Genomic DNA, 27,140 nt, shown 5'->3' with positions numbered 1-27,140 from the left:
CATTTCCAGCTCTAAGTTTTGATATGCGCCTTGATTATTGCTAAGCTTATAATCTGTATAAAGTATCATACAAATAGGTTCAAGATAAAAGGGGAGCGATAAATTCGAAGTATCAGTCTACCTCCACATGCTTCGGGATCTTGAGTGGATGCCCTCCTGAAGTAAACACATAATCGTTCATACTCAACAAATCCGGCGAGCTGAACATAAGATAAAAGTATTTTAACGTCCGAGACATCCAATAACTCTCCATCGAGTCGATATGGATATGAGCACCTTCTGCAGTCACATCAACAACGGCCGCATCACCCTTCTCAACGCCGGTGGCATTCTGAACACTCAGAAACATTTCCCACGCAACATCCAAAAGATCCTCACGAGCAGTAACGCGATGCAAAATTAGCATACTCTCGATCATCTCCGGTCGCAAATTATACCGCGTATCGGGGATAGAAATGGCCCCTTCAGGTAGACTATGATCCTTAATAAAGGCATCAACATTAACTGATTGATCAGGTTCGCGCTGATTATTCGCCTTCTTCCACACCTCCTGTCTCCAGAACCACTTATTCCAGGGACATTTCCATTGTGATGCGCAAGGTATGATGTCAAGACGTTCAGGCATGATGCCCATCGGCATGATCTCGTGGGCCCAGATACAGCCGTCAACTAGCTTATTTGCTATTTGTCGGTGGGCTGGGATGTTGAAGAGTTGTCCGCCCATTGCGAATAGTCCGCCGGCAAAACATCCGCGATAATTAACTTGACCTTCGAGTTTTGTTCGCTGTTTCTCGTTTTGGGTTGTCGTTACTCGCACCGAGCCAGGGAGTAGGATATCCTTGCCCTCTGCATTAAGTGGTCGGAAGAGGCTGTGGCTTGCTGCGGTGCGTGTGAATCTCTCGTACATAGATCGGTACATTGGTACATGTCCTCCCAGCAGTATATGGGCCTTTGGTAAAGTCTTGTAGAAAGAATCGACCTCGGCGCCCATGGTGTAGAAGTCGCCGCCGAAATTCTCCGTTCGGGCATTCAGAGTGACGGGCCACATGCCCGGTAGTCTCGTTTGATCTTGTCGTTGCTCAAATTTTGTCATCACATTTTGTGCCGCATCAAAGTATTTTGGATCGCGCGTGATCTGCGAGAGTCGAGTGAATTCCAGAATAAAAGACCCAAGCTCCGAAGCCGACACCATTTCTTCGGCCTGTTGCTCTTCCTGACGCGCAGCCTTGTGCAAATCCCAATGAATGATCGGCATTCTATTGGGAGTATCAAAGATGGTATAGAGCATGTCGCCGACCTCAATTGATTTTTGCAATAGTATTGGATCGCCACTCAAGTCGTACGCGGACAATAGGCCCCCAAGGATGCGAATATTGACCTCGTGGGTGTTTATCTCGGGTGACAGGGTATCTTCAAAGTTGATGTTCGCCACGGCAGCAACAGCTTGGTCGAAATCTTCTCGCATTCCCATCACCCATAGTGTATCCAAGTTGTCGATCAATGTAGTGGCCCATCCACCCAAGCCGTTACAGGGTAAACCGCTCATTGGTGCCAACTCATCTGCCAGCCATGCCCTGGATTTGTACGAAGTCCATGATCTTTTGAATGCGTCCTCAACGGCCGATTGTCGATCTAACTGGTACCAAAGCGTCAAGCGAGAGAGCTTTGAGGTTGGAAGTTGAATATGACGAAGGTTTGCTGGATTATCTTGAGGTAGCGATGCGGTAGACACGGCAGGGAAGCGAGCAGGCACTTTTCGCCAGAAGGAGCCGCTGACACCACCCTTATTTGAAGTATGTTCTGGTTCTACTGGGGAGTTGAGAGTGGTCGGCGAGGAAGTAAGTAAAGGATCGACCTTGTTCCATGAGCGAGTAGACCGATATAATAGGAGAAAGAGGCAAGCCGCCAGGAAACAGGCCAGCGCCTGGCGCCTGGACCAACTCATGTTAGGAACAAGTTAATGCGAGCGTCAGATAACCAGGTTCGGCGCCGGCATTTTCGACTTTTGGCGCTGGCATTGCCCGGCGATACGATTGCGAGCGAAACAGGGAGAAACCTTACGCGAGGGCGGAGGGGAAAAATAAACTATACGAGCGACCCTGCCAAGTCTGTATCTAGCGGGATTAATTTATTCAAATTAAATGGAGAGATCTGGTTCGCTGGGTGGTTAGCAAACGCGTCGTTGCGGCGGGAGCTCCGGCCGAAGCTGACGACGCGGGGCATTAGGGGCTTGAATGGACTTGGTCTAGACTCAGGTGAATTGAGATCTTGGCTGTATAGGATGAAGGGGTGTAGTGTAGTATTATCTGTAAATCGGTTGCTGTAAATCCAAGTTATTTCGTAGAAATTGCAGAATAGTGGAAGGAGAAGAAGGGTGTGAAAAATCAGGGTCTGCAATCTGCAGGGCCTTGTTTCTGGTGTGTAGTGAGACGCCTTGCTCCCTTTCCTTTGCACACTGCGGATCAACAGACAGAGTAATGCGGGCTGGAGGGAGGGAAGCACAATAGGGCGATCTGAAACGCGGCAAAATACCAAAAAAAAAGTGCTGCGGCCTTCAGTGCTGAGTCTCCGCACCCCCCTTGTAGATAGTCTGAGCCTCCCAGATAGTCTTATTCTATGCATCCATCCATTCCATTGGGTACCTCTGGTCAGTAAAATACATCATTCATGAATGGAACATAGCTCTCATCTGCGTATTCATAGAAAAGGTGGGTGCGTTAGCTCCTCTTGTTTCTTCCGGTCGCATATCATATAACCTGACACTGTGCAAATACACAAGAACAGCTTCGGTGGTGTAGTGGTAACATAATCGCCTTCCAAGCGATTGCTGTGGGTTCGATTCCCGCCCGATGCATTCGACTTCAGCCTTCTGGCTGATTACTTTTTGTCTTCAGAAGAATTTTGCTGTATTGTTTCATTTTTCCAGTATTTCTAGATGCTTTTTTTCATAAATATTTATCCCCAGAGAGGTAAAAATTTATTACTAAATCCTAATTACTAGACCTACGACGCTGTTGTGAAATATACTCTTTTTCATAATACATAACAAAGGAGTACATGATCGGAATAAAATACCCGTTGATGACTGGCAGGCGGATCAGTTGCTGGTAGACATCCCAGGTATGAGTGCAGGCAGACCGCAATGAAAATCCCTATGAAATAAATAGTTCTGGAGACAGGACGCGTAGACGAAGGCCAATGTTAATCAACCGAACTCTGATCTAGCAGTCAATCTCAATGCCGTTTGAGGATCATACGGGTTATCTCGATTCCCATTCCGCGGGGTAGTTTGCGACCGCAGATAATTGCGAGAGCCATCATTTTCTCAGGCCAAAGGCCCAGGTCCGTGGACAAGAAGTGCAACGTAATGCCATTGGGAGGCGAAAGAAATAGTATTGGCCTTGAAGGAGAGCAGCGCTCAACGCAACCGCGCAATTGGCGTAAATCACAAAGCCCCCGAGGCCGCGGCAACAGAAGAAGGGGAATTTTTGCATTCGCAAATGACGAATGCCATGGTAGATTGTATGTCACTCACTGCTCTTAAGCAAAAAGGAAAGCCTCACTGGTCCACTTGAATCGTCTAGAGGAGGAAAAAGGAAATACAAAAAAGAATGCATCATCCGTGAATCGAACACGGGCCTCGTCGATGGCAACGACGAATTCTACCACTAGACCAATGATGCTAGTTGATGTAAGAGGTGGGGAATTATGGCTACATACGACATTTAACAAGTTCCAAGGTCATGAACAAGAAAAATAGCTTCACTACTGCAATATCAGGGCAGCCACACCATTCCAAGTTATTGAATGCTCTAGATGTGGATTTCGGGTAGTATATTTGCGCCTGAACTAGGAGGTGTTTGAGTTTTTCAAGAAATTAGAGTGTTGGAAATATATGACCTGCTGAGGTGAAAGGTGGTACTACTATGTAACATGATGCTTTTACAAAATATATATCAACGCTGAACTTGAAACTTGAACTAGCCACCACCTGCCAGTAGGAATTATTGCACTAGGACTACTAGTAGTACATTCCAAGATTTCAATTAATAGCAAGCATTGCATCTATGGATGCACCTGGCACTGGCAGTACCTACCCTTTACCCGAGTAGGCAAATGCATCGCCACCGGCAATTAACCCGCAGACGGGCCGTTCCCCACCAGCTGGACAGCCCTGACAAACTTCACTTTCCCAGAACGATGTAGGTTGGAGCTAGCTGACCAGGAACGTATTCTAAATCCGCAGATTAATTAGAAGTAAAGTTTAAACAGGCCCTAATTTAAATAAAATAAGAAACCAGAGCTACCCACCACCAACCGCGCAAACTTGAGCAATCCCAACGCAGGGTGGCTGCTGTACCTCAGATTAGTGCGGGGTTCTGCTCCAGTCAGGTACATAGAAACGAGCAGATCGAATCGAATCGATCTTCCTCGACAACTCAGCTCTGTTCATTAGTACCACAGCACAGAGGGGCATTCGTGGTCCAGGGCTACTCGTCCCAATATTTAAGAACCCCCCTCCAATTCAATTTCAACCCCCCTCCCAATATTTCCCCACCTCATCTTCACCATCACCATCCCCATCCCAAATTCTAGCAAAAATGACAACTACCACAACAATCCCCTCCCACGAACGCCCCGAGCCAGGCTCCCACAACATCCCCCTCGGAAAATTCCCCTCAACCAACACCAAAACACCAACCGACCCCACCCCCATCGCAGAAAGAATAACAACAGCCCTAAACAAAGCCCTCAACACTACCCCAACCACTGCCCTACAAACCCTCTTCCTGGAAAACAGCTACTGGCGCGACCACCTCGTCCTATCATGGGATTTCCGCACCATCCACGGCTCCAAAAAGATAACCGAATACGCCGACAAAGCTAAGTCGGGATCTGGACCTGGATCTACGCTAAAACTCGAAATCGACACCTCCTCCCCACTAAAAGCACCACACACCGGACCCATCGATGCCTTCGGCGAAGTCCACGGAATTGAATTCTTCATCAAAGTTTCGTCCGCGAATGGAGCTGGCCATGGTGTGATTCGGCTTGCGGAGGAAGAGGGTAGTGGTGAATGGAAGATTTTTACGATTTTCACGTCCTTGGTTGAAATCAGTGGCAAAGGGGAAGCGAAGGGGAGGTCGGAGGGTGTTAAGCATGGCGAGTTGAAGGGACGGAAGAATTGGGCTGATCGACGGGCTGAGGAGAGCGAGTATCTTTCTTCGGATCCGGATGTTCTTGTTGTTGGTATGTTTATGGTTCTACCCCTGCTACCACTACTAGTAGTATTTCCAGAAACCCCCCCCCTGCGGGCAAAGGCAGTGCAGTACTGATACTGACACCATCCAGGAGCCGGCCAAGCCGGCCTAACAATAACCGCCCGACTAAAGATGCTCGGCATCGACACCCTAGTCATCGATCGCGAGGACTCAATCGGTGACAGTTGGCGAAACAGATACCACCAACTCGTCCTCCACGACCCAGTCTGGTTCGACCACATGCCCTACCTACCCTTCCCAGCGCACTGGCCGATATTCACGCCGAAGGATAAATTAGCCGAATTCTTTGAATCGTACGTTAAGCTTTTGGAACTTAATGTCTGGACGCGCGCTCAGGTAAAGTCTTCTTCCTGGGACGAGGGGAAGAAATTATGGACTGTTATTGTTGAGCGGACGAAGGGTGATGGGTCTGTTGAGAGGAGGACGCTACACCCGGGTCATGTTGTTCAAGCGACTGGTCACTCTGGGGAGAAGAATTTGCCTGATTTTAAGGGTTTTGATGGGTTTAGGGGCGATCGGATTTGTCATAGTTCTGACTGGCCTGGTGCGAGGGATGGAGTTGTGGGGAAGAAGGCTATTGTTGTGGGTGCTTGTAATAGTGCGCATGATATTGTTCAAGATTATTGCGAGAAGGGGTATGAGGTTACGATGGTTCAGCGGAGTTCTACGTGTGTTGTTTCATCTGATTCGATTGTGAATATTGGCTTGAAGGGTCTTTATGAAGAAGGTGGACCACCGACTGAAGACGCGGATCTTTACCTGTGGAGTATCCCGCCGCCACTATTCAAGTTACAGCAGAGCAAGGTTACGCAAGCGATGAACGCGAATGATGCGAAGACTATCGAAGGTCTGGAGAAAGCTGGGTTCAAGGTTGATCGGGGACCCATGGATGCGGGGTTATTGGTGAAGTATCTCCAGCGTGGCGGGGGGTATTATATTGATGTTGGGGCGAGCCAGTTGATCGTCGATGGCAAGGTTAAGGTTAAGCACGGACAGGAGATCAGCGAGGTGTTGCCTAATGGGCTTCGGTTTGGGGATGGGTCGGAGTTACAGGCTGATGAGATTGTTTTTGCCACTGGGTATCAGAATATGCGGACGCAGGCGAGGGCGATCTTTGGCGATGAGCTCGCTGATCGGGTCGGTGATGTTTGGGGCTGGGATGAGGAGGGTGAGATGCGCGCTATTTGGCGGGGTACTGGCCATCCGGGATTCTGGTTTATGGGTGGTAACCTTGCGCTTTGTCGGTACTATTCGCGACTGCTGGCGTTGCAGATCCAGGCAACCATCGAGGGATTGATTTAAGGTTGAAGTGAAGCCTCCGCGAAGGTATTGATGCCTGGAGGGGAGAACAAGGAATTTCGGGTTATTACGACTAGATATGAGTTAAAATCTTATTTGTCTTGCTTATTTTTATTTTTATTTTTATTTTTTTCTTATTCTTATTCTTATTCCTATTCACGTAATATCAACCGAGCCATCCCTCCTGAGACGCAACCCACACCCCCAAAGTAAGAACGTGAGTGTATAACCACGACTCCAAAACCTCATGCGGGTCGCGCCCACTAGTGACCGTTGCAGACGGACTCGTGAGATTGAAACATACTCGAAGTGATTCAAGGATTGAACTCTTTCGCACAAACACCTCTAATCCACCAGGGGTCATCGTGGCAATGCGACTCTTCCGTCGCGCCTGGCGATCGATGAGCATGAGGACAAACTGGTCGGTATTCTGGGATTCGCCTTGATTTTGCTTTTGATTTGAATTCTTAGGTAGTTCTCGCTTTTCCCATTGTAGGATAATTCGACCGATTTGCGAATCTGATTCTGAAGACTTCTCATCTTGGAGAGTAAATCGGTAGCTGGGGATATCGTGGTTTGGTCCTGCCATGCTGGCGCGGGCAGACCAGCTGCACTGTGCGTCGCGGAAGTAGATTGATGAAGAAGAAGGGGTATCTGGATTTGTTGATTGGCACATTGCTGCAGTGATATCTCGTGTTGGGGTGTGCTCTGGGTCGTCGGATTTGGTGGATTGTTTGCGGAGGTGGGAGTTGATGATGAAAGGTTCGTCGAGGGTTGCATAGACATCGCCGGTGCGTAGTTTTGGCCGATGGACAAAGTCGCGAGTCAGTTTGGACTTTAGAAAAGGAGGTTGCCAGACTCCGAAGACTGGTTGTGGGCGGTGATTTGGGGCGAGTTGTTGGATTTGGAGAAGTAGTTTGGGGGCCAGTCGTAATGAAGATTTGGGGGGGAGGGCGAGCGGTTTGGAAGCTGGCTTGAATCTTGCCACCAAAGCCGGTGTGAGGTGACGAGGGGCTATATTCTTATTAGCTGGGGTTGTTTATTTAAATTTAAATAATTGTGGAGGTAAATGTGAAAGGATCCATACCGTTCGTCACTGTTGGTGTCGCTTTCATAGAAGACGGAGGCAGTACTCATGTTGGGCTGTTGTAGCTGGAAGACCATGATGATGGCGACCGTGGAGGATATTCATGAAGTCGAAATTGCAAATCGACCAAATGCCGGAAGATGAAAGAGAGTTATAAGGCTCTCTAGCCTCAGCTCTAGCACACCAATCCAGCACTTTGGTTACTCCATACGGCCGTACTCGTATTGGTTTTTTCCCGCACGAACCATGCCAAAGTGGAGTTCCCCCTCTGACACCAACATGACCCTCACCCTAGTCACTTTTCCTCCTGCCAGGTTTGAGTCCGGAGTGTCAACCATCATTATGACTGGTTATTATTCGCCTGCCTGATCTTGTCCATCCACACCCATTGGTTTCATGGTGATGAGGGGAAACCAGGTAGCAGACGGAGACGAACACGGAGACGGACACGGAGAGGAGGATTCCAGTCCAAGTCCAAGACCAGAGTCCACAGTCCACAGTCCAGATTGGGGATCCTTTGCGGCTGTCACCGTCTTTGATACACCCTGGTACCCTTGGATACACTTGGATACACTTGAATACAGTGCCCAGCCCAGACCCGACGTCACCGACTCTTCACGCCTCACACTATCACACCCTCGCACTCTCACACCCCTCGCACTACCCTGTTACCAAAGTGAAAATGAACAAATGAGAAAATGAACAGGTGACAAACTGCGCCTTGTAGGGCGGAGAAGCAGTGCGATTGGCCGAACCTGCTGACTCGTGCTGATCTACCGAGGCAAACATGGCGCAGCTGCAACCGCCCCCAATCAAAGCCTCAAAATCCAGTCATTCAGGCCATCGGGGCCAAAGAGCCAAAGGGCCAAAGGATGGAAGTAGAGGGCCCGCTGAACCAAAACATACCATGAACACGAACACGATCATAACCAGAACCAGAACACTAACCAAAATTTGACTCCAATGCCAAGCAGATTTGCCCCAGTTCACACACCACTCCAGTCGGCCTCGGGCGCTCGACTTTTCCCGGACTCCGCGTATCCGTATTCCACAAGGTCAGGTGGCAGGCGGTGTTGAGCTACGAGCTACTAACTCTCGAGTCTCCGAAATCCGACCCGTCTCTTCCATCTCGGTCACCCGTTTCAGCCTTACCATCCGGATGGTTCAGGGGATTTCTTTCATTCCATCGGTCGGTGCTAATCTCCCAACACAGCCCAGCCCCATCAGCCCCAACAGCGCAGACCGACTCCATGGAATGAGCGACCACGTTGATAAACTCAAATCGGACGCCTATCGCCCATTGCCCATTGCCCATTGCCCAGTGCCCATCGCCCATCAGCGCCCAGCCTCGCACTCATCACTCACTCACACTCGCACTCGCACTCAGCGCATCGAAATTCGTCGGTCCGGATGGCATACCACAACACACCACCGTGAAATGAGGTGGCCATGAACCACTCGTTCGACTCGACTTAACTCGACTCGTATCCTCAATCCACACCCGCCCGGTCGCACTATGCATACACATCCAGACTTGAAGAACGCCCTGCACCACCGCCATCTCCATCACCGACTCGTGAATGAATTCTGACCGTTTATCGGGCGCATGGACGGTCAGCTCGCGCAAGATAAAGAGCGTTGATACCAGGTTGCTGACTGGTATGACCTGGCAGAGCTGGCACCGAGGTGAGATATCAGCTGGAGTCTGGCGCGAGGTCTGGGCTGGAACACGGCAGGAAGTAAATTCGTAGGAGGTTGTCCAAACTGGCCTGTGGATTTTGCTGGTGGTTAACGTAAATGCGATCGGAATCTGGTTTGTTAGGTTGGTGCGTAGCCGGTGGAGGTGTTGGAATGGTGAGTCGGAGGATGTGAGATTAGAATGGTGTTGTATACTGTGGTGAGTGTGTATGCCATTGAAGTTGTGTGCTATGGGTTAGAAATCGCCAAGGCGAAACTCTGGCGTGCACGGGAGCGGGAGAGCTCGCCCAGTGGAAACCACGGGTTGAATGTGATAGATATAGATATCCAAGATCAGCTTCTCTTGAAGGTCAGCCTTTCTGGAGGTTGGTAAGTTTGTCAGACCCAGACACAGTTCCAAGGAGCGACAATCCCTGGAACGATCCTGTTCACCCAGGAGATCCAGGAACCAGACCAACTCAATCCATTGGAAAGGACTCGGAGCAGAAAATATCAAGATTATGGAAATTCATTTAGTATCGACGTTCAGATTTCATACAGATTCATGTAAATGCAACGCTCGATCGGATCGGCCAGACCAGCCACATCCGATCCGATTCGATCCGATGGGATTCCTCCATTGTCACTGCCATTGCCAGTGCCGTCCAGGCTGGTCGGATGGAATCGCCAATGATTGCGCCCGGGAATAAACATCAGGAGAGGTGTTCGCTTGGAATTGCAAGAGAAAGAAGGAAAGAAAGAAGGAAAGAAAGAAAGTGTGGATAAAGATAAACGGTGGGTTCGATCAGAGTGGGGTGGTAGCGTGGGATGGTTGATATTCTTGTGGATGCGTCGGTGGAGGTGGATAATAGCCCGAGGCGGAGGGTGTATCTATACATCACATTGCATTGCATCAGTAACTTGAGATAGAATAGATATTGCTGGATTGGATTGGATGAAAGAAACGAACAGGAAGATTCAAGATCCTTGACCGCAGAGATCGACTCAGCGCGCAAATGGCCGTAATTGCGCATCCGCACGTTCCGCATGTATTGGCTCTGCTCGTAGGAGGTGTTATAGTGGCCCTCGTCTTCGTTGGGATTGTAGTGTTTGAAGAGGGCGGCGCCGAGGGCTGTCACGGCGAGACAGGCGCATAGGACGATCACGATTATTGCGGCTTGGGTGAGGGCCATGGCGAGGGGAGGTGTGGATGAGATGCTGATGTAGAGGTGGAGGTGGAGATATATGAGGTGTGAGGTGTGGTGGGGTGGATGGCAGTCAGTGCATGGCGAGAAGACAGGCACAGACACTGCTCAAAGCGAGTGTGAATAGGAGGAAAGTAAGATGAAAGAAGAGAAAGAGAAAGGAAGAAGTCGAGCAGTTGGGCCGGAAGAGTAAAAAGAAGAGTGAATTGAATCTGCGGGACCCGCGGGTTACGTCGCCCGAATGGCGCAGATTCATGGGAATCCCGGCCGATCGTTGATGAGTACTATTAGGTTTGTATACATCGAGTGGCGGTCACTACAGTACATATTTCCGATGTATGTATGTTATGCTGGTTTACTGTAGGCATACCTATGGCTAGTATACTGGGAATATACTATAGAGCATAGAGTATAGTCATAATATACCCAGTATACCCCGTCTACTCGACAATTTTGAGACAAAGTATCAACAAGAAGTCTGCCGATCGACCAAAATAGCAGACCATCCGACCCACACAAGTTCATCCAGTTCGTCCAGTTAGTGGGAAGCTTGGCTGGCAGTGCAGCCCCGATTGGTTGAGTATCACCGGTTATGCATTCACAATTGCGCTGCCTACTGTGGGGGTGTTTCACAATGCCCTTCTCGATATAGGAGGGTATCCCAGGTAGAATAGGCCAAACTGACGAAGATCACGATATATACGACTATATTAATACAGAATATCTTAATAGTTTCCATGCACTGAGTGCTATACCCCTGGAATCCTCATTTTTAGTCTATTGCGGAGTACATGCAGCCCCACCGTTGGAACCAGAGAGCCGCGCACGCAATTTTAAGACCAACCATGTGATATTCTAAATAAGACAACCCATGCAAAGGTCATAGCAAATTGATCAATTTGGATTTTGGAATCACAATAGAAGCTACTATGTATCACTCAAAGCAATAAGTTATCTAGCAAATCCGGGATCAAATTCCCAACCTCAAATCCCAATCATTTCCCATCAAAGATGCTGAGAAATAATAAACGCCTCAAGGACGTTTTCCAGAATATACCCGTCTTCATCGTTCATCGCACGGAGGGTGACCTCACTCCATTCCTCCGCTTTAGCCTTCAACATCTCCCAAACCTCCTTGGAGTCATCAAGATAGGTCTCAAAGTAATGCAAAACCAGGGCCGTTGCGAGATAATCTCTGCATTTAGCCTTCTTCAAGATATTCTTTCGACTGCCAGTCGTACTGGCCAACTCTAGATTATCGTCTAGATACTCCTTGATTCGAAGCTCGAGTTCAATTTTCACGTACTCTTCAGACAAACCGATGATCTGTAGGAGACCATCGCTCCACTTCCAGTATCCCTCTAATTCTTGCATCGAGACAAGTCTGTGGAATTTATCCATCTCTGAGGTTGACTGTGAAGTCTGCTGGTGGGAATAGTCGATAGCAGGGGCAGCAGCGTAAATGTTTCTGCGTCCAGCCTGGCGTGTGCGTGGTTGACTGAGTCCGTCACGGCCACCCCGAGAGCCACCACCCCGAGAGCCGCAAAATGCTTGAGGACCAACGTTTTGACGAGTTGCAGGAGGTATGTAAATACCCGCAGCACTTTGACGAACGACTGCGGAGCTATCGAGCCGACCCCCCCATATATCGAGAACCATAGGAGTGCGAGGATGGAAGACTATGGGGCGTGACCGTTGGAAGCGTCTCATCGTCAATGAACATAAAGAAATATTCTTCCGATTTCACATCCTCGTCTTGGTTATCGTGAATAGCCAAGAAAGAACAATGTTTTCCTGAGACCTGGAACCGAGCACCGAGTCTTTCACATTCGCTTTGAACGAGATCGTCAACCATGCTTTCATATTTCACTGTAATCAATTCTTTGGCAGGATCCTTCGCGGAGTGAATCCATCCGCGACCTTCTTCGAGCTCACTCATCGCTTTTTTAGCGGCTAGCTGGTGGATAGTTTGACCCTCGCCGACATCCTGGATGGGGATCTCAAGCTCGAGAGGACCGATGTTACTGTTGGCACGAAGGAAGATCTTTTGTGGGACAGAGACGAGTTCCTCAGAGAAGAGGACGTAGACGGTCGATCGAATGAATGGGAAAAGAGGCGGGAGCTCGGTGGGAACGTGCATGATTTTGGGAATCGAGAGTTCTGGAAGTTTATGTTGGACTTCGGGGATTGATTCAGGTTCCTCGTAGTTTTCGTCAAAGAGAGGAATTGGTTTCTCGCCCTTCTCAGTCACGGAATCTCCATCGACGGATTTGGGTACTTCGACCTCCATGAACTCCTCCTCAATGGTATTATCCTGTGAATCAAAGTCCAAAGTGATATTTGACAAACGTCCCATCAAAGCACCTTTCAGCATGCGAATGACCTTTTTATCAAGCTCTTCGAGGTTAAGGATAGTCTGGGAGAAGCCACCACCAGCTCGAGAGACACCCTCAATAAGCGCATGAGACACGCTATCGCCGATTCCCAGGGTGAAGAATCTCGCAGATCGTGTCTTCTTTGTTTCATTGACGAATTTGATACATGCTTCTTGCTCCCAGATCTCGCCATCTGTGAGAAGCAAAATATCGGGATATTTATCTTTATAGCTCATCCGAATTGCACTGTGGAGAGCTAAAAGGATATCAGTACCACCGTGATCCGCATGGATACACCTCATGAGCTCGAGGGCTTGTTTGAGATTACCCCGATTGCAGGGCTTGCTCTGTTGCCACAACGAACTGAATTGAGTTCCAAAGGATAGAATATTGAAGTGTGTCCCCGATGGAAGTGACTTGAGGAATACCTCTAATGCGGATCGAAGGGTGGGAATCTTGCTTTCCATGCTCCCGCTCCGGTCGATGACGAAGATGATTTCTGAGGGATCTGATGGGATTTGAAATTTGGGTACAAGAGATACCATCAGCGCTCGTTGGTTCGGCAGTGTGGGGTGTTTTTCCAGAAAGGCACATGGTAGGTCTTGCTTTGTTGCATTGATGCTCAAGACGAAGTCTGCTTCCATGGTGGAGTTTGTGCGAAGCTTGACTGATGCATAGCAGGGTTCGTGTGTGGACGCGGGCATGATGGAGGTCCGTCCTAGCTGTACGTTGATTGGGTGGCCGGGGGACTGAATGGAGATTATATTCGAGTCCCTCTCCATCATAACGTCGACCAGGATGGAAGCTCCATTTTGATATTGCTGCGATAATGGATATGCGTCCAATGAATAAGCTGATTGAGAGCCGTAGCGCTGCGCAATGATCATGGGGAGCGTGTATCGGGGTCCGTTTGTCTGAGCGTCTTGCTTCAGCTCCGCAACGAGAGTGATTTCGATCAGCACTTTCTCGCCAGCTGGAAGGTTTCCTACACGGGTACTGAAAACATCGGCGGCGTCTTGGTTTTGGTCGAAAATTGCCGCTGTTTTGCCGGCTGCTTTGGCCTTTTTGTATTCCACATCGGCTTGCTTGCGTGGTTTGACCACGCCTTTGACGGTCTTGTCGCCGATTTTGCAGACGAAGGCTGCAACGACTGAGACTTCGTACAGTGGGAAGGAGTAGAAAACTTCTGGGATAGCCTTGGTAGTTGAAGGGTTCTCATATGTCTGGGTGATTATGGTTCGAGAGGAGGCCGAGAGCACGGTTGCGTGCACGTCAAGGCCCACCTGGGGGAGGTAGTTGGTGTAGTGGTCTTGGATGTAGGGAACAGCCTGACATCTTGATGGATGAATTTGCTGATGATGGATAGGTGTATTGATGATGAATGAGCGTGTTGATGATAGATGATAGGGTTGTTGAGGAGACTTGGAAGAGGAGGAGATCTGGTAATGAGAAATGTGGGTTTTCAGCTTAGCTGGATGGAATATGAAACTTTGAAATAGTGTGTTGATAGTTGACATGTCAACAAAAGAAATGGCAATTCCCTCTGCTTTTATTCCCCAAGACACGTGATAACGTGATAGCACTCGTCATCAGATCGACTTATCTAAATCCAATATCCAACTTGACATGTTCTTTGAGAATATGAAAACCTTGAGTATGACTGTGTTCGAGAGACGCCCAAACATACGCAGATATAGGCCAATCTCTCTTGTGACTCACGACATATTTCTTGGGACCTCTAGGTTTTCCCTTTTTGGCGTGGAAATCACCGAAACCACGGCTTTTGCGGTCGAGAAACATGGTTGAAACCAGATTATGCGGACTCGCAAAAAATCGTGGGCCGCTCCAAAAGAGGGGAAAAATTTGCGGAATTCTATCCCTGTTCTATCATTCTTCTACCGCTGTATGTTACTGGTGATATACTACCCGTGAGCCGGTGGTTACTGAATCGCTGCGGATGGGAGGGCCTTACACTTTCAATTCTGCATTATTTTCATGGCACCATGCGAGGAAGTTTACTTGGAGTCTTTCGACTCCGATCTGCTTCTTGAACTTGTGTAATGGCAGTATTTCCTCACGGTTCGCGAAATACACCAGAATCGCATTTTTTATTATCTCCCTAATAGTATCTATGTATCCATGCCTAGTACGTGATTGTGTGCCCAGGTGTAAACCTGCAAGTTCGCCTTGGAAGGTTCTAGCTCCAGATAGAAAATAAAAGGCAATACCTATTCATTGTACGGTACTTGATAATAAATATGGCCCAGACTGAGTACAACTCACCCTCGTCTATACTTTAACGTTGATCGAGCAAGGCCAATGAACAAGAACTCGATGGATTCTATGTGCGAACGACGTCTAACACCCACTGCTTCATGGGAGCTTCGTAGAACGTGCCCGCCTTGTCCCATGCACAGGATGAGCAAGCCTTGTACATGACTTGCCCGTTCACGATTGTGATCGTGCAGCGTTTGAAGACTCTGTGCTCGCTGTCACATCTCTGCATGCGCCTTCTGGAGGAGAGCGAGAGAGTACCGACCTGGTACGAGCTAGCGACGTTCTGCTTGTACGTGTCGTTGCAGCTCTTTGATTTGTCGTTCAGCCACTCGAGATCGCCAACAGCCGGCTATTCTTTCCTTACAGGCAGTGAAAATTGAAGTGGAGGAATGCACAATGACGGCCTGCCTCTGTAGCAGGGTCTATTGATGCCGTTCTAGTTTTCCATAGAAGGAAGTCATTTGTGGAGCAATAGACACAACGCGAACGTGACCAGCAGGCACACAACAATACAAAGTTGAAGTGGGCCCCCAGTGGAAGTGATCTGAGTAATACCCTCGATGCCACTTTCAAGGTGGTCATTTTGTATGTCATATTCTCACTCCGATTGACAATGAATATGATTTCTGAAGAGCCAGACAGGGTTAGAAATTAGGGTATAAGTCAGACCTTCATCGCCCGTTGGTTTGGCAAGGTAGGATGTAGCTCCAGCGAGGCATATGCTAGGTCTTGGGTGTAGAAACCGTCTGCCATTTTGACAAATGAATGTAGGATAATGGTGTTGCCGAGGGATAGATTTGAAAAGAGGAGAGTGGGTAAGGAGGAAGGTACTAGTAGATATTCCAACGTCAATGGCACACCCACGACGTCATAACTAGCACTGGTAATCTCGTCAACTCATTTCCCATCTAACATCCAGCCCAACCCTTGATTCGAGAATATAACAAGGTTTATAAATATGAAAACTTTCATGTGGGGGTCATACATAAAGATCTAGGCCATTCCCTCTTCTGACTCACTAGATGTTCATCGAATTTAAAGGATAGTTTCCACTTTTGGCACGGAGTAACTCATAACCATGGCTTTGGCACCGAGAAACGCGGTCGAAACATATGAAAATTGTGGATCCTTCAAGTTGGAAAAAGAATCATTCTAAAAGGGACTGGGCCCAGGTATAAGATTCGGTCTATATACAGCAGAATAAGTGTTAGTGATAGGCCATGTAATTATCTAGCCCTAATCAGAGGATATCTCGATGCATTTTATATGACTTCAATTTATTCAAATTTTCATAGGTCCCGTGTGCAGTGGATAGAAAATAGGCTAACTCTTGTCTCGCTATTATGTACTCCTGTATTTATACTACACAGAAGCCTTGAATAACGATTTGCCTTCAAAGGAAGGAACGTGGAGATTGCCTTTCAGTCACTCCTGCCTTTGGTGTTGTACGCTGCCTATTTGGTACTCACGCGCTGTGAATGGAACCAAAGTCACGGGACACAACAATAATCCTAGTGACCTCCTCTCCCCCAAATCTCTCTATTCTATCTATTTTTATCGCCTATCTCTTATATCTTGTACGTGTTGTTCGTATATCCGGGCCATGGGCGAGAATGCCCTCTCCGCAACCTCAAAACATTCTCGGGTCGCCACCCCGGCCACTCCCCCGACGGGTATCTCGAAGCCAACGCCGTCGATGTCGGAGTTTGAATTCACCAAGCCACCAGCTGTGAGCTATCGTGTACCCCTTCTCGAAATCGCGAATTGATAGATCGGGCGTAAGGCCAAGTAATCTATTGGAATGTACTGTTACGAGAGTTCGATGTATCTGAAAATCTGACCAGCCGAATTTCCGTGCCACGGTTTCCAGTTCAACCACCGGGGTATCAATACCCGGCTGTATTTATATAAGATGTTCTCCAACATCATGCCGCTATGTCCAACATGTGGTCAATCAATCTCCGGAGCTGTACACGTCCAAGGGGTTCCTCAGAATCACCACTGACTGCAGGTTTCATGATTGTCTTTTTCGCAGACAAAGAACATGGACGTGATGTTTGCATGTCGATTTGGGTGAACTTGCTGATCTTCATGTCTTTTTCCACCTTGCTTAACACAGCATGACCTCGATTCCCAAGAGTACCACTCACATGGGTAGGGGAAATTCCCCAGTTTTATTGCACCGTTTGGATAAAGGATTTACGCAGACTGCGTGAAGCAACCTTTCGGTGTGAAATGGTGGCACGGAGCTTGCCGTCGCACAGTTATCATCTAGTTCGGATTTTGATCAAAGGTATGCAGAGCCTCTGCGTCTGCTTGTTCAATTCATGAGAGACCTGGAACTACGCGGAAACCTGTATGCTACTACTATGGAGGATCCACGAAAGGCTATATATACAGTTCGAGGATATCGCCAACGCCTTGTCTACGAAAGACCTTTAAGCACTCGAAAACTCGACTACGAAAACACGCCAGCCAGCAGAGACGACTCAAGATTCCTTTACCCACGAACATACCATAGAGTCAATTCGCAGCCACAGCAGAGAATACCCTGCAAGCTACAGACATGGCCTATCTTTGATTTGAGGTCCTCCACTCCCAAAAGTGGTTAGACCTCCTAGATATCAGTCTGTCACGGGCTGGGCCAGCTATTGAGACACCTTAGATGGACAAGCAGTCTGTGATGTTGCTCGGAACATGGATAGTCGACAATTAACGCCGTCATTTGGCAGTCTGTCTCGCTTCCCAATATGGCTGGGAGCAAAGACGCGGAATGGCATATAATGGTCAAGACGCGGCTTGCTCTTCAATTGGATATTCGGGATTGAACGATCCTCGGCGGCGACACACTGATTAGCACCGTCCCGTTAAGCACCCTGCCGATGAGGAACTGAAAATCCATGGAGCATCTCCGCGGCCAGAATCTGGGAGCTCTTGAAGTCTTGGGCATCAGCGGCCTTTTCACTGAAAGAACAATCGAAGATGGGGAGTCACTTGTACTTCATAATGTTTCTGTCACTATGTTGAAGAGTCAAGCTTGGAATGGATTTCATTAAGGAGTTTCTCCCCAGCTTGTGCATATCATATATCGTGTCTTGTAATAATTGAATGCCGCGCTACCAAGGCAGAGACCCATGGAATTTGAATTAACGCGGGATTTAGTTGAGAGAGGTATTCTATATTATCAGAGGCAATAGTGCCTACTAACGTAACTTATTGTATCCGAACAAGTACTAGGGAATACCTTCAATTCTAGCAATATTGAACTAGGGTCTTAAAGCTATTGCTTGGGAATGTAATAGAAAAACAATGGTCGGCGAGAGTGAACAGGATACCCCGATTCGCATCTAGAATGCGCGTATCTAATTCCGCCACATGTACTTGTCTTGACCGACTCACAGCTCGAATACCTCCTGCTCCATGATGACCTTGGCAGCTTCAAGGATTTCCTGTTCGTCTGCGGTATTAACCTTGGCCATTGCGTCTGTGATAACCTCCTCGAAACACGATCACCTCTGCGGCAAGTTGTGAGCATGTGACATAGGAGAAGCAACAGGGGTAGCTACCACAGCAGCTACCGGACCAGGATTCAGCTGGATAGGAGCTGGTGCAACAAGCTGATCTGGGCGCCACTCTCAACGACGTCCGTTGTTATCCCAGTGACGATTTGCGCAGTGGGTGACTTCGGGAAATCTTGAACCATTGCACAGTGAGCAAATTGTCTATATCCCCGAGCGCAGCATAGGCATAGGATGGGCGCGAGCGTTCCGGAAATCTGCATCCGACAAGCCTCAATGCGGTAAATGTGTTCGATGAGATCGTCGATCGACGTGTCGTACTGGTTACCTCGATGACGCCACATAGGCTCCCGCACAAGTTTCATTTCGCTCAAGAAGATGAGAAAAGCAGTTCTAAGCTCATTTTCCTCCCTGGCCTTAGTCCACTCAAGCTTCTCGATCCACTCGGCCCATCCACCTGCTCGAGGTGGGATATCCGCATATAGTCCATCGCCATCGGGCGCCAACAACTGCTCTGGCTCGTTGCGCCTGACGCGATCGGGGTCGTGTGGTCCGATTACGTTGGAGATCTTACTCGGCCATCGCTGCAATAAAGAATAGGAAGCCACGCGGCGCCGGGCGGCTAACGGGCTTGTATTTCTGCTCGTAGCGCAGAGATGGGATGAGATGAGATGAGATGGGATCGAAATGAAGGGAAGGGAATGGGTGAGAGAAGAGGAAGAGGAAGTGGAAGAGGAGTTGAAGTAAATAGTGAATGGAAGGCAGGCAACCACATCTTCCCTTTTTGGCATTGACTTTGACCTCAGTATTCACTACTAGCACTGGTATCCGATTCGCTCCTACCCCGTTTTTCATCTTCTTACCTCGAGCTGGCCTCAATACATCCGGGATTAAAGCTGCCCACAACGGGCAGCTTCATATTCTCCACCAAACCGAGAATCCAATTGCCGATTTCACATCCCCCCCCCCCTCTCTCTCCTCATATGCCGAGCTGAATTCTACGCGCCCAGGTCTGCAGCTACCCTTGCAGGGTAACTCTCTATAATAAACCAATTCGGCAAGAAGTCACTGTTTTATCTCTCACAATGGAAGAAACATCAGGTGAGTTTGATTTCATCAATAAGATATTTTTATTATATTGGGATCATACAATCCTCAGAACTAACATGGACTTTACGAATCAGAAAGCACGATGCCACAAATTCTACCTCTCCCGCAATCGACCGCAGACCCTTCTCCAGCAGATACTCCATTTGAGGAGTGGCCGCTCTCAGAATTTGGCGAGTCGACCGAGAACAGTCCTCCGGGATTCTGGGTAGCTGTTTACTCTTCTCTTGAACTTGCCCTGGTCGAATGCCGATTTGGCCTTGCGCGCAGTTGCGGACATGACACGTGCAATGATTGCATCTCGGTAGGCTCACTCGAGGAGTCCGTGGTCGTCTGGGTCCGCACTCCGCAGGCGTTTGGAGTCGACCTCATCCTGGAGGTCCTCAGCGAGGGTTCGCTTGTCGCAATGTCGGCCTGGGACTGGAACTTGTGAATAGAGGGTAGTTGGATATGGTTCAAGAGGTTTTGGGAAACTGCCAAAATAGACAGTTGGCGTGCTCGAATTCTGGGAAAAGATGGAACTTTCAACACCGAACAAATCACGAATATGCTAACTCTAGCCCCAGCTCTCCACTCCTATTGGAACGAGTGCATTTGTGCATTCCGGCCTATCTCTGTTAATGAAGACAAAACGTCAATGGATGTCGCCTTCCACTAGATGCCCCTCCCGGACGAATCATGTGGCCACAGCGATCTTATGCCGATTGACAAACATCCATACCCCGAACAACCGACAGGTTTTACTGATACCCCGGGGATAGCATCTTTTTCTTCAACATGGAAACTTAGCTGCCTATTCCTTCGGGTCACATCTTCACTATCACGACCGACGATCTACAAAACAAACCCCTGCCATCCTTCAAGCTCCTTGAGATGCAGTGGCACCTTTCCCATATCGCCACCATGCAAGGGGCGTGTGGAGATGGAGAGAGTGAGGTAGATACAGATTCCGAATCCGAATCCGAGTCAAACTGATGCCGTTCGCGCCTACGGTACCATTAGTCGCTTGTTTCATAGCTTCGCCTGCTAGCTACTGGGGTTACCAGAAGAAGCTAATACATCAAATCTAGTGATCCTTGACAAAGAAAGATTTTACTTACTCGCAAGCCTTGATAGCATCCTACTAGCATGCTAGCCTAATTAGACATCTATTGCATAGCCTGAAGGTCGGATTCAAAACTAAATCAAATGCAGAGATTGAAATGGAAGCCAAATGTTACATTTATTGGAAGATCATGAACGCAACAACAGTCTTCTGCATCCCCAAGGCTACGAAAGGGCCCCGCTTCTAGATATCAGTTAGATATCAGTGTCATGCAGCCACTGACGAAACCATACGACGGCCGCGTCCTTTGCCTTCCTCATTCCCTTCATCTCGGCTGAGTCGTTGGGATTCCCTCGGACGGAAAATGCATGCTCCAATTTTGGAAAGTAATGATACTCATATGCGACGCCGAGGGCCGGAATCACACTATTGCAGAAGAGCTTCAACTCCTCTGTAAACATAGGATCGAATTCAGGGGCCATTATCTGTACTGGCACACCGACAGATTCAATTTCAGATTTCTCAAGGAAGCTTGGGTGGGCTGTGGAAATGCAATCAACGAGGTTTCTGCCTTTAGCCCCTAACCGAAAAACCCCCCAACCCCCAAAACAATACCCAATAGCGCCTGTTTGTCGGTACTGTGCCCGTAATGAGACTGCGCATTCGAAAATTTGGGGCTCCCGTACCTCTTTGGCGTTGCGTTCGAGAAATGCGGGGAGATTTAGACTGCCCCATCGACTTTTATCTTGTAGTATGTCCAATGGAAGAACTTCTCCACCGAAGCTGTGAAATTTAGTTCAAATTGCTTTTGTCGTGGGATTGTACTCCAGGTGCAAGTTTGCAAGTCACATTCCAGACGATTTCAGGAAAAAACTCACAAGTCAGGAACGTAAACTGTGGCATCAACCTCCTCTGCATAATGGTCTGCGAGCAGCCTGATATTGGGAAACGTCCACCCGAATAAGTCGTGGATGACCAAAATAGCAACATCTGTATTGGAGCCAGTCACATAACACGGTATGTTGGCAAGAACCGTTTCCCTTCCCCGAGGTTGGGCCGTCCAACGAAAGCCTTTAAGACAGCAATCACCCATGATGGAGCCAGTTATCATCCAGGGAGTGGATGAGCGCGAATATCTCTTTGAGGGGAAGAAGTGAAACTTTTATCAAGACATGGATCGAAATAGAGATACCACACACATTTATCCTCCATTTACCCTTGTACTGGAGGTTGACTACGCGAAAGGAGCCCCACCTGAAAGATCCACCCAAGTCGACCCAAATCAGATTTCTGTAGGCTAAACTTAGTCTGCGGAGATAACGGCAAATTGAATACATAGCCTGTGTGATTGACCTAGTAATGTCGACGCTTGGGCGGTTTTAAGCGGTTTTAGCTCTCTGTATATCAAGCTACGCCATCCTAAACTGCGTGTTAACTCCTTAAGTCCATTATAATTGACTATGAAGGCCGGTGCTTTCACTCTCCGAACCCCGACATTTTCTTCTTCTCCTTCTGCCCCCGACAGATCTGAAACCTCGGTATTTGTATCTGTATTCTTTAATCTTTGACTCCATATTTTGGCCGGAATAATAGGCATTTTGGCCACAGATAGTAGGGAGCCCATCTACGATTAGTTGAAGACCCTGTTGCTCAATTGATATTTAAATGACAATCAATGTCCAAATTGGCAGATTCTATTATAATCTTCGGAAATTAATCAAAAAAGAAAATGTTTAATAGTCCATCAATGACTCTCATGGTGCTACAGCTAGCTTCCAGGCCTACTTTGTAACCATCCCCACGAGCGGTATTTGTCGGCTTTTGACCTCATTGAACCCGCAGTGCAGCCATCGCTATACCTGGTAAAAGGGCGGGAAAATGCCAAGGACGGGGTTTCGGCTTCTAGTCATGAACACTGCATTCTTTTTCCCCGAGTAGAAATCCCTTTTGGCCCACATATCTTATGACTTGGCAGGAGGTACATGTGAAACGTCTTCACATAAGTGCGAAGGTGGGTTTGGAAGGCTTGGCGGAGTTTACGCAGAATGCAGTAATATTTTTACATCCCAATGGAAAAGTCATTCGAAAGTCGGGCCATCAAAATACACTCGATAAATAATTTGTGAGCCCAAGGCAATGTGAAAATCAAATAATCAGCGAGCCGCATTAAATTCTAAAACCCGAGCCATACCCTCAAAGCTAGGTAATATCATCTATGCGCATCTTATCACTCATGGCAACAATGACAAAGAGTTAATTACTACTCCGTACAGTCATATACTTGCGGGCTAGGTATATGACACCTATCATTCACCGCACATCCTTTCCATAGCACTGCCGCGTGTGGTATGATACGATTTCTCTATGAGGGAATCAAACTTCACTCGGCCGTATTTCAATCCCGAACGGCCGAGGTCTCCACAAACGAGGAGTAGCTTTAGGAAGATGAGACATGGTCAGTCTCTGTCCATTTCTTGACCCTTGAACTCGGGGAAAAGTCCTTTCTTCAAGGCTCAGGAGACTATTTACATATTCCGTACCTATTGTTGCCTGTCAGTAGTGACAAGCTACGAAAATAAACGTTGCAACTGGGAGACACCAGAAAACAAAAATGGAAACAAAGGTAAAGAGAAACGAGATCATTAAAACGTATATCAGAGCTCAAAATCCCTCAGATTCAGAGCTCTAGCTCTATTGCTATTGTCGGCGGCGGCCCAGTTGGACTGTACACAGCCTTGATTTTGGGTCAAGCTGGTATCGAAGTATTTGTTTTTGAACGCAGCACGGGTATTCTCCGGTATCCGAAGGCAGCTGGGTAACGTATTACGGTATTGATTTATATTGGTGGTGATATCTAACGTACCTTACAGCTACTTTCCGGTCGTTTTGGATGACTTCAAGCAAACTGGGATTTATGATGATGTCTATGATGCTGGCCTGAAAAGTACTGGATTGAGTTGGCGGAAGCCTAGAGGTGATCTCCTTGCACGCATTGAATTTCCGCCACCGACAGTTGGCATTCAATTGGAACAATATGACTTTGCTGAAATCTTGTTGAAGCACTTGTCCAAATGTCCTAATGTTACTGTCGTTTTTGGAGCGACGGTCATCCACATTGAAAACTCTCCAGATCTGGTAATTACTACGTTCAAACGTGCACATGATGAAGGCTTGTATAAACATGAGTCCAAATACATGGTCGGTGCGGACGGGGAAGAAGTACGGTGAGAAAGATGATGGGTATTGGTTTCGAAGGGTTTACCTGGAGTGATCATACAATAATCACCGTCAAAGTCGTCTACAGCTCCCATCATATGGCACCCTTTGAAGCAGCCAATTTTATCGTGGATCCTGAGCTATGGGGAGTTGTGATCAAGTTAGATAACGATAACTGGCGGATTACTTTCCCAGCTCGAAATGTCGGAGGTATATTCGAGGATTGGACCGAAGAGAAAATGATTCAACGAGCAAAAGAGATCTTTCGTAAGCTTCTGAAAGGTCCCTTGGAGGAACTGAGGATTACAGCAATTGCTTCCTACAAGATGCACCAGCTCTGTGCTACGAGATTCGTGGAAGGGAATGTCATTCTTGCTGGGGACGCAGCACATGTGAGTATCTTCAAACCAGCAACACCCCTAATCAACCTTCAATGAACTTGCACCGTTTACTCTTTCTTTAACGCTTTACCCTCCCCATATTTTGGTTTGAAATCTGAGCCAACGCTAATACTTTGAGCTAGCTCACGAACCCCATGGGTGGTTTAGGACTTACCACTGGATTGCTTGACGCTGCGCTTCTAGGACGGATCTTGAGGAGGGTACTTCTTCAAGGCCAGTCAAGTTCACAGTTACACAATTACGCGGAGGAACGTCGCTCAGCATTCCTAACACACACCAGCCCTATGGCCATTGCCAATCTTGAGAGGTTAATGGGCAGTAATGAAGGTGCTGTGAAAGACAGAGACGAGCTATTTGAACAGTTAAATATTGGGGATACGGATTGTATTCGGAGGTTTGGCGAAGCCCAATTGAAGTTATCATCTACGCTAGGAGTTCCTCTCTAGTTTCGTTAGATGTGACTAGCCTGTGGTAAAATGGAGAATTCTAGCTTGGATCTTTCCGTGCAATTATATACTAGTAAAGCAAATTAGCTAAAAATTGGTCTCAACTGAGTGCATTTTCAATAACGGGCGGAATTGGGAATTTGTAAGAGGCAGCTGGAGGCGAGCGAAGCTATTTGTACCCAGTTCCCTTGACAGGCCACTGACGCTTTATCTGTGGATATTCAACCATATTTTCTTGTTGTCAACAATTACAGAAGCGTATGTAGCAGGCCACACATGGACCGATGTTTCAGAGATTTGTCCAAATTTTGACGAGGGCCTTTTGTCAAGTCCCTTGGGGAATGATCTAGGTCGAAGAACTTCACTCAAAATTTCTGCTTCATTAAGTTTCACATCACGGTTACTTTAAAAGATATATAAATAAATAACCAAGTGGTATTTAAAGGGGGCAAAGCTCGGCGACTTCCACACGCCCTCCGCATATTAGAAAGTTCATATTGCCCATTTTATACTAAGATTTCAAAATGGCGATATCTCGCCCCCCATGTGTGTTCGGGACAGAGTCATGTGAAATTCGTCTCTACCTGTCTCCTATTCGTAAAATCCCATTGACGATAGTCAAATTCCCGCGTCGCCTACTATAAAGTACGGTAAGGGTACGTCAAGTTTAGATTCGGCTTCAAACCCCGATAAGCTCCGACGGGTGCGAGGCCATCTTTTCTGAAAAGCCGAACTCGGACCCCGAGAGATCCGACTAATAAATTCAAAGTATGTACCCCATGGTCTGTCTGGTCTTGTTTAAGCTGCTCCATAGAGACGGCCGCCTTGATGAAACTTGCTCATTATCAACTATCTTATACTATCAAAGAGCCAGCGTTATTATGGAGAGCTATACGAATCAACTATGTAGGCCTCTCTATTATAACTACAGTTGCCGGTTCTTTCAATTCTATCAACTGATCGCTATGGAGCCAACAAGTGGATCACCTCTATTTACTATATTTATTATATTTACTGTATTTACGAAATTTCAAATAGATATTTCAGTCAGAAGCCCCATATTGATTGTCAGAAATAGGGGTAATGAAACGCAGGTTTATTGTGCGCTAATTGATCCGGATATTGTTGGGTACGAAACAATATCAGTGAAAGCAGTTACAACTCACAACTTCTTAGACTTCTCTTTCAAAGTCCGTAACCACTGGTAAAGTGCATATTCAGCTCGACAGTACCCTGGAATGAATTGAAACATGAGACCCCGAAGGACCTTACTAAAAACAAAGGGAAAATATCGCAATCCATTTTCCGCACTTCGACTTGACACCCCAACGGCATCAATATCCGTGTACATAGGATCACTGGCTAGCTTGACGAAACCATCCGCAAGGTCTTCATAAGAAACCGCCATATAGGCGAAATCGGTACTAATCTCGCACCCGGAAGCCGCTTCGTCGACTAGAGCATTGGGCTGAACCAAAAGCATAGATAAAAGCGAGGGCGAGGCTTTCAAGAGCTCCTGGGCTTTGACAAGATCTTCATAGGATTGGGCAAAGGCATTTCGGATCATCCAGTGTAAAATTGCTGGTCGACTGTCGGCGAAGCGTTTATTCCACGTGGCAGAGGAGAGCAAAATGAGCCGTGGAAGCTTCCAATGTGAGCTATTGTCTTTGAGGGATTTCAAAGCTTCCAAAGCGGACCGCGCAAAATCTTGCATCACACGGATCCCTGGGATATTTTCGTTCTCCCCCAGTGTGCAGATAATTGTGCTGACCCCGGAGAGGCATCGTTGCATGAGGCCATCATCCTGAATATTGCCTTGGAAAATGGTCACCCTGGTATCCGATAAGATATCCGGGAAAAGCGCGATTAGCTTTTCCTTTGATCGGACGTAGATGTGAAGTTCCATTTGGTTGTATCCGCTTGTCAGAAGATTGCGTAAGACTAATCGACCAGTGTGGCCTGTTGCACCCAGTAGTGCAAGGCATTGTGAGGAATGAAGGGTTCCGGCAGCTTCCATTGTAGAACACCTTGAGACCAGGTCAAATGGGCAGTGAGAGTGTCTGCCTGAAATTGATAGACACTCTGAAATCAGGTAATATTTGAACAAAACGCCCTTCGGTGATTCGGTCTTTCATGTACTAGCATGTTCCGAGGACCGCGCCGACGTCGTCTCGGCCAAAACGACACTGCAAAACCCGAGTATCC

The 27,140-nt window shown here is 47.7% G+C and overlaps 13 protein-coding genes across 13 annotated transcripts; 3 read left to right on the top strand and 10 right to left on the bottom strand.

The window, feature by feature from the left end:
* Positions 1–112: 112 nt before the first annotated feature.
* Positions 113–1,945, bottom strand: N7509_013539 (glycoside hydrolase family 47 protein; the record flags this gene model as incomplete). Its single annotated transcript, XM_056638176.1, has 1 exon — positions 113–1,945. The coding sequence occupies one exon, from the start codon at positions 1,943–1,945 to the stop codon at positions 113–115; it is 1,833 nt and encodes a 610-aa protein (XP_056481683.1).
* Positions 1,946–4,601: 2,656 nt separating this feature from the next.
* Positions 4,602–6,584, top strand: N7509_013538 (flavin-containing monooxygenase; the record flags this gene model as incomplete). Its single annotated transcript, XM_056638175.1, has 2 exons — positions 4,602–5,250; positions 5,353–6,584. The coding sequence occupies 2 exons, from the start codon at positions 4,602–4,604 to the stop codon at positions 6,582–6,584; spliced, it is 1,881 nt and encodes a 626-aa protein (XP_056481682.1).
* Positions 6,585–6,747: 163 nt separating this feature from the next.
* N7509_013537 (uncharacterized protein) lies at positions 6,748–7,745 on the bottom strand (the record flags this gene model as incomplete). Its single annotated transcript, XM_056638174.1, has 2 exons — positions 6,748–7,595; positions 7,679–7,745. The coding sequence occupies 2 exons, from the start codon at positions 7,743–7,745 to the stop codon at positions 6,748–6,750; spliced, it is 915 nt and encodes a 304-aa protein (XP_056481681.1).
* A 1,280-nt stretch (positions 7,746–9,025) lies between these two features.
* Positions 9,026–10,059, bottom strand: N7509_013536 (uncharacterized protein; the record flags this gene model as incomplete). The annotated part of the gene is made up of 2 exons (XM_056638173.1): positions 9,026–9,437; positions 9,905–10,059. 2 exons carry the CDS (start codon positions 10,057–10,059, stop codon positions 9,026–9,028), a joined length of 567 nt encoding a protein of 188 aa, XP_056481680.1.
* A 91-nt stretch (positions 10,060–10,150) lies between these two features.
* Positions 10,151–10,538, bottom strand: N7509_013535 (uncharacterized protein; the record flags this gene model as incomplete). The annotated part of the gene is made up of 2 exons (XM_056638172.1): positions 10,151–10,236; positions 10,316–10,538. 2 exons carry the CDS (start codon positions 10,536–10,538, stop codon positions 10,151–10,153), a joined length of 309 nt encoding a protein of 102 aa, XP_056481679.1.
* Positions 10,539–11,555: 1,017 nt separating this feature from the next.
* Positions 11,556–11,924, bottom strand: N7509_013534 (uncharacterized protein; the record flags this gene model as incomplete). The annotated part of the gene is made up of 1 exon (XM_056638171.1): positions 11,556–11,924. The coding sequence occupies one exon, from the start codon at positions 11,922–11,924 to the stop codon at positions 11,556–11,558; it is 369 nt and encodes a 122-aa protein (XP_056481678.1).
* A 250-nt stretch (positions 11,925–12,174) lies between these two features.
* Positions 12,175–14,442, bottom strand: N7509_013533 (VIT and vWA domain-containing protein; the record flags this gene model as incomplete). Its single annotated transcript, XM_056638170.1, has 1 exon — positions 12,175–14,442. The coding sequence occupies one exon, from the start codon at positions 14,440–14,442 to the stop codon at positions 12,175–12,177; it is 2,268 nt and encodes a 755-aa protein (XP_056481677.1).
* Positions 14,443–15,624: 1,182 nt separating this feature from the next.
* On the bottom strand, positions 15,625–15,955 carry N7509_013532 (uncharacterized protein; the record flags this gene model as incomplete). The annotated part of the gene is made up of 2 exons (XM_056638169.1): positions 15,625–15,768; positions 15,872–15,955. The coding sequence occupies 2 exons, from the start codon at positions 15,953–15,955 to the stop codon at positions 15,625–15,627; spliced, it is 228 nt and encodes a 75-aa protein (XP_056481676.1).
* A 2,836-nt stretch (positions 15,956–18,791) lies between these two features.
* Positions 18,792–19,302, bottom strand: N7509_013531 (uncharacterized protein; the record flags this gene model as incomplete). Its single annotated transcript, XM_056638168.1, has 2 exons — positions 18,792–19,248; positions 19,295–19,302. 2 exons carry the CDS (start codon positions 19,300–19,302, stop codon positions 18,792–18,794), a joined length of 465 nt encoding a protein of 154 aa, XP_056481675.1.
* Positions 19,303–19,912: 610 nt separating this feature from the next.
* Positions 19,913–20,260, top strand: N7509_013530 (uncharacterized protein; the record flags this gene model as incomplete). The annotated part of the gene is made up of 1 exon (XM_056638167.1): positions 19,913–20,260. The coding sequence occupies one exon, from the start codon at positions 19,913–19,915 to the stop codon at positions 20,258–20,260; it is 348 nt and encodes a 115-aa protein (XP_056481674.1).
* Positions 20,261–21,049: 789 nt separating this feature from the next.
* Positions 21,050–21,354, bottom strand: N7509_013529 (uncharacterized protein; the record flags this gene model as incomplete). Its single annotated transcript, XM_056638166.1, has 2 exons — positions 21,050–21,115; positions 21,166–21,354. 2 exons carry the CDS (start codon positions 21,352–21,354, stop codon positions 21,050–21,052), a joined length of 255 nt encoding a protein of 84 aa, XP_056481673.1.
* Positions 21,355–23,483: 2,129 nt separating this feature from the next.
* On the top strand, positions 23,484–24,935 carry N7509_013528 (FAD-dependent oxidoreductase; the record flags this gene model as incomplete). The annotated part of the gene is made up of 5 exons (XM_056638165.1): positions 23,484–23,495; positions 23,548–23,687; positions 23,743–24,096; positions 24,177–24,480; positions 24,612–24,935. 5 exons carry the CDS (start codon positions 23,484–23,486, stop codon positions 24,933–24,935), a joined length of 1,134 nt encoding a protein of 377 aa, XP_056481672.1.
* A 1,162-nt stretch (positions 24,936–26,097) lies between these two features.
* Positions 26,098–26,952, bottom strand: N7509_013527 (uncharacterized protein; the record flags this gene model as incomplete). The annotated part of the gene is made up of 1 exon (XM_056638164.1): positions 26,098–26,952. One exon carries the CDS (start codon positions 26,950–26,952, stop codon positions 26,098–26,100), a length of 855 nt encoding a protein of 284 aa, XP_056481671.1.
* Between the last annotated feature and the right edge of the window lie 188 nt (positions 26,953–27,140).

The sequence above is a fragment of the Penicillium cosmopolitanum genome (genome assembly GCF_028827165.1).
Source record: "Penicillium cosmopolitanum strain IBT 29677 chromosome Unknown utg000012l:1.0-3308103.0:1.0-3310761.0, whole genome shotgun sequence".
Lineage (NCBI taxonomy): Eukaryota > Fungi > Ascomycota > Eurotiomycetes > Eurotiales > Aspergillaceae > Penicillium > Penicillium cosmopolitanum.
The sequence above is the reverse complement of the archived record's forward strand: the minus strand, read 5'-3'. Positions and strand labels throughout refer to the sequence as shown.